Source organism: Orycteropus afer, unplaced genomic scaffold (assembly GCF_000298275.1).
Source record: "Orycteropus afer afer isolate SDZICR_OR568_19922 unplaced genomic scaffold, OryAfe1.0 scaffold00246, whole genome shotgun sequence".
NCBI classification, from domain to species: Eukaryota; Metazoa; Chordata; class Mammalia; order Tubulidentata; family Orycteropodidae; genus Orycteropus; species Orycteropus afer.
Genome location: NW_006921833.1, coordinates 5,228,396 through 5,234,385, shown reverse-complemented (window position 1 = coordinate 5,234,385; position 5,990 = coordinate 5,228,396). Strand labels below are relative to the sequence as shown.

General features: G+C 40.8%; 1 protein-coding gene across 1 annotated transcript in view; it reads right to left on the bottom strand.

Moving 5' to 3' along the window:
- OCIAD1 (OCIA domain containing 1) overlaps positions 1–5,049 on the bottom strand; it is a 27,602-nt gene extending 22,553 nt beyond the window's left edge. Inside the window, exons 1-4 of the mRNA XM_007949439.2 lie at positions 5,018–5,049; positions 4,903–4,904; positions 3,639–3,701; positions 1,782–1,862 (exon numbers count right to left, since the gene is read on the bottom strand). Coding sequence (XP_007947630.2) covers positions 1,782–1,862; positions 3,639–3,701; positions 4,903–4,904; positions 5,018–5,049 — 178 coding nt within the window. The remainder of the gene's footprint in view (positions 1–1,781; positions 1,863–3,638; positions 3,702–4,902; positions 4,905–5,017) is intronic.
- Between the last annotated feature and the right edge of the window lie 941 nt (positions 5,050–5,990).

The window sequence follows — 5,990 nt, the reverse complement described above, 5'->3', positions numbered from 1 at the left end:
CCAGCCTTCTGGTTAGCAGTCAAGTGCCTTAGCCACTATGCTACCAGAGCTCCCATATTGTTAAATAGTCTCCCTTAAATTCAAAGAAAAAAAAAATCTACATTATCACTTTCTCTGCTTAAGAGCCTAAGATATATACTGAATCAAACCTTTAAGTCCTTGGTATCAAGCTTTATTTTCTACCTCCAACAAGAGGCATTTGCTCCATTCGTATCAGACTGAAGGCTTTAGAAGAGATTGGGTTATTGCAGATCCTGTGCCTCTGCTCATTGTTCCTCTCATTTCAATGCTCCCTCGCCTTCCGCCTTCACTTGCCTAAGGGTTTTTCCATTTTTCGCTGACCCTCCACTTTACCAGGCATGATATCCTTCTCCAGGGAATGGTCCCTTCTGAAAACATGACCAAAGTCGGTGAGACTAAGTCTGGCCATTCTTGCTTCCAAGGAGCAAGTCCTATTAGTTGTTAATTTCATTTGTTTAACGAAGCCTTTCCCAGCTAAGTCAATTCAAGTTAACTTAGCTTTTTACAATTTCTATTGCAGTTATACACTTAAATTTTCTCCAGTTGTTTCATGCCTTAAGTCTACTTCAACTATTTTAATAGAAAACTATTTTAATAGGAAGACTGTGCCTCATAAAACATAATACCTATACACTGTATGCACAAACATTACTTATACACTATAAGCACAAAACTAAGCTGACTCATGAAAATGTACATTTATTTGTTCAACTGCTTAAATCGCCTTTTAATTCCACTTTTCATTTTTGTTGAGATTACATAACCAGAAAAAAATGCAGTTTTCAGGCATAGCAATACTATGGTTTTACTGAAAAATAAAATTATGTTTTGGGTTACTTCCAACATCCTCTGTATTTAAAAAATAAAATCTTCATGTATAAAATCTGTAGTCAGAAATCAAGAGCTGACAGTATATAACATTTTACATTAATAAAACAGAAGGTAACCGGTTCTTATTCTAATAAGTAATGGCTAAAATTATGAGTTACAATCATGAGTTTCCATTCCAGACAGACCTGCCTGTCTTCAAGTCTAAACATCATAACTTACCAGCTGTGTAACATTAGGTAATTCATTTAATATTTCTAAACCTCAATTTATCTGTAAAGTGAGAATAATTGCTATCAATCTTACCAGACTGTTTGACGCAAAAACTCACTGCCATTGAGTCAGATCTGGCTCATAGCAACCTCTCCTTGGGTTTCCAAGGCGGTATCACTATGGAAGTAGATTGCCCAACCTTCCTTCCGAGGAGTGGCTGGTGGTTCTGAACCACCAGCCTTCTGGTTAGCAGTCAAATGCCTTAGGCACCATGCCACCAGAGCTCCCGTTTTGATATAATCCAATTATAAATGCTATCGTTGTTGTTGTTGTTGTGTGCCATCGAGTTGGCCCCGACTCATAGTGATCCCTCCTTGGGTTTCCAAGGCAGTATCACTACAGAAGTAGGATTGCTCAACCTTCCTTCCGAGGAGTGGCTAGTGGGTTTGAACTGCCAGCCTTCTGGTTAGCAGTCAAGTGACTTAGGCACTATGCTACCGGAGCTCCTATAAATGCTGTTAGTATCGACAAAATTACTATACTATCTTGAAAAAAGGTCAGAAAGTATTTTAAAATGTGTACAATTCACATCTATTTCCTTAATCAACCACGTTTAACAAAACCACAGTATGTCAAAAAGTTCGCCAATTTATTCTACACAGTCATTACAATTTCAGGTACCAATGGACAAATTATGCTGACTAGAAAGTTTAACTTACATCTGAACCAGAAGCTTTCATCATTGCACTCTGCGAAGACCCTTCTTTCTTCCTCTGTTGGAATGTAATCAGCCCCTATGTCTTTTTACCAAGAGAAAAAGGAAAACATTAAAATGTCCATTGAAAAAAACTAAGTCTTAAAAAAAAAGCTTAGTCTAAATATTAACAAAACACAACCTAACTGACTCATAAACTTTTAACAAATTCTAACTTCTTCAAAAAGAAGTGCAAAAGAGCTCCGGTGGTGTGATGCCTAAGGCATGTGACTGCTAACCAAAAGGTTGGTGGTTCAACGACAGCAGCCACTCCATGGAAGAAAGACTGGGCAATCTACTTCCGTAAAGCTTTACCACCTCAGAAATCCAAATGGGGTCACTGAGTCAGAATCGACTCAGTGGTTTTTGCTCTTTACTATCTCTTTTTAAGACTGGCTATTTAATGTGCAGGAGCCTAGTATAAATAAAAACATGCTACTTCTTATTCAGATCATTTTTAATTTCAAGATTGTAATAGCACAGCATTAAACCAAGCACAGGGCTCTGGATGACTGCACAGGTCTCACATCCATGAAGCCAGCCCTGCTGCTATCACTCAAAGCAATGAAAATTTCTTTATATAGAAAGTGTTTCTAACAATCCTGCAATAACAGTAATAACAAATAATGTATGTAGGTAGTTATATAAGCTGATCAGGTAGTATGGCATATGGGAGTATATTCATGTGTATAAATAGGGTTGGCTGTGTATATTCCTATGTACATACTTACATAAGTTGCAAATATACTCATGTACATCATAAAGCACACAGGGAGCAGACATGAAAACCTTCAGCTATAACCAAACACCTTCTAGGACTGAGATATTGGGCTTGAGGGCTAGACCACAGTCTCAGGGGGACATCAAGGTCAAGGGGCATAACACAGTCCATAAACACATTGTTTAAATCCTACTTTGGTGAGTAGGCAACTGGGGTTTTAAAAGCCTTCAAGTGGTCAGCTAATACAATTATTGGTCTCTTTCCACTGAAAGCAAACAAGGGTGAAAAAATCCCCAAGACTCAAAGGAACAATTAGTCCAAAGGACTAACAGACCACACGGTCTCCACTAACCTGAGACCAGAACTAGATGATGCCTGGCTATTACCACCGACTGCTCTGACCGGGATGATGATAAACGGTACCAGAAAAAGGTGGGAGGAAAAGGTACGATAAAATTCAAATTCATAAAAATAGGCCAGACTTAAAGTCTGACAGAGACTGGTGGAATCCCAAGCCTATGACCCTTAAATGGGGCTAAGACACTTGCCTGCTAACCAGACGGCTGGCGGTTCAAACCCACCAGCCACTCCTCGGAAGGAAGGTTGGGCAATCCTACTTCCGTAGTGATACTGCCTCGGAAACCCAAGGAGGGGTCGCTATGAGTCAGGTTTGACTCGACGGCACATGACAACAACAACAACAACTTATAACAGAAGCCACTTTCAGAGATCACCTTTCAGCCACATAAAAGGCCTATAAAGTGAATAGTAACAGCCAGGAAGAACATGTTCCTCAGAACAATCAACTATTCGAGACCAACAGGGCAGCATTTGCCCAAAAGCAAAGTTAAGAGCGCAGGAAAACTGGGCAAACAGAAACAGGTGGAAACGGGGAGAAAGCTGACATGTTGTGGGGATTGCAAACAATGTCACCGAACAATCTGTGTATAAACTGCTGAATGGAAAACAAATTTGCTTTGTAAACTTTCACCTAAACTACACTAAAATACATATACATACGTATGTATATACATATATATATATACACACACACACACTTTTTTTTTTAAGTGGTATTAATTACGAAAATGTAATAGTTACGGGGAATTGGTCGTGGAACTTCTGCATTCGACTCTCGAAAATCAGCCCTCCCATTCATCTTCCCTGTATCAAAAACATTAAGTATTAGAGACAATCACGAGATAGATCAACATAAACTAAGAATATTTATAACATAGTAAAAATATATGTGGCAGTCAATCAACAAACATTTACTAACCAATACATCTTAAGTACTTGATATAGTAACAAGAGTTACCTAAATAAAAAAATAATAATCTTAACAACTAATTTGGGACGACTATTCATTAGGTTCCTTATTTGAAAAAAATATTAGGTGCTTTATAAGTATGTACCAAATGATTAATATCAAATTAAGACATAAAAGGCTATCAGTAAAACAATGGGTATACATTCCCTCCTGAAAGTAGCTGATTTCACATTATTCTATATTTTGGTCTTTTCATAAATCTATGACCAATAATTAATTTCCCAAAGTAGAAGAGGAAAAAAATCTCAAAAATAATTTTTGGGCTTCACTTTTAAAAAGCAAAACGTTGTTGTTAGGTGCCTACAAGTTAACTCTGATTCAGTGATTCCACGTGTAACAGAAGGATATGTTGCCCTGCACCACCCATCCTCACCACAATAGGTATGTTTGAATCTACTGTTGCAGCCACTGTGTAATTCCATAGCATTGAGATTTCCTTTTTCACGGACCCTCTACTTTGGTAAGCATTATGTCCTTCTCCAGCGATTGGTCCCTCCTGACAAGGTGTCCAAACTAAGCGAGACTTCTCTTGCCATTCTTGAAATTGTCATTAGGTAATATACAACCTCACCCAGAAAACAGTACGGCAAAAAAAAAAAAAAACTGGAATAAAAAATAACATCGTATCCTTCTCTCTGTGGTAAATAGGCGCTCTGGTGCCGTGGTGCCTAAGGCATGTGACTGCTAACCAGAAGGCTGACAGTTCAAACCCACCAACCACTCCTCAGAAGGAAGACTGCGCAATCTACTTTGGTAGTGATATCGCCTCAGAAACCCAAGGAGGGGTCGCTGTGAGTCGAATCAACTCGACAGCAGTGAGTTTGGTTTGGTTTGGTGGTGTAAATCGAATTCCTGTAGCCTTCAAACTCTACCTCCTCTCCAAACAGAGATTTAGAAGAATATATAGGAGCACTGGTGGTGCAGCAGATAAAGTGCTGGGCTGCTAACCAACAGGTTACAAACAGCCTACAGATTAAAAAATATGCTCAGCATTTCAAGAATATATATTTTTTTAATTTAATTTTTTTTACCTACATCTTGAGACTTACGAGACCAGCAGATCAGATAACTCTATTTACAGTGTTTACACAGAATCACGATTATTCCCGTTAAAAAAAAAAAATTGCATTAAATGAGAAATGATATATACAAACAGGACAACTGGGCACTCCCATGATTCATTTATTCAGTAAGCCATCCTTGAGGACCTACTATGTTCCAGCCTCTAAGCTAGAGAAAAAAAAAAAAAAGCCTGCTAATTCAACTACTTATAACCCAAAGCAACCATGAAAGAATTAAAACGCAGCTTCCTAGAAACTCTAAAGACTATCAGAGTTGACAAGCCTCTTTATACAGTATCATTTTAATCTCATAATTTCAAAGAAAATCCTATATCCGACCCCTCTCGGTCTATTACCTTCGGTTCCGACATCATCCTACCCATTATCTCCGCTTCTCTAATCTCCCACCTGCCATTACAGGCTGACCACCCCCCGGTCCGTCACTATTCTCTCCCGTCCACGCCCTCCACAAACACTCCCTCTCCTCCCCCTGTCACCAGCACTCCGGAGCCCGAGACCCGAGGCGCGATGGCTGAACCCTCCCAGGCGGGAAAATGGCGGAAGGTGTGGGGTAGCGGGGTGGCTGCGCTAAAGTGCTCAAGAAGCAGGTGGGGGCAGAAGGGAGGCTCTCTGCGTCATATCACCCACCTCCCAAAGACAGTGTCGGGCGACGGAGCGCCGAACTCGGGAAATCAGGGACAGAAGGCTCGGAAACGACCCGAGAAGAAGGTGCGAGGAAAGGAAAGCAAGCGTAAAGCTGGAAGTGCGCGGGAAAGCCGAGAAGGGCAAGGGGGAATAGAGACTCTGCGGTCTAGAAATGACCCAGACACATACTCAAAATGACCGCGACCCGGATGTACTGATGTTCTACGGCAGGATATGACGTCAGGTTTCGTTGCGGCGCCTAAGAGAGTGGTGCCTTGAAACAGACGCACGCCCCTGCGTCTGTCGGTTCGGCCCTCTTTGCTGTGCCTTCGTACTTTCCGTCCCAGGCCCTGGCTCTCAAGAGCTGCATTGCGGCTGCGCAGGTGCCGGCCGCAGGCCAGGAGTCCTGCCTCGCCT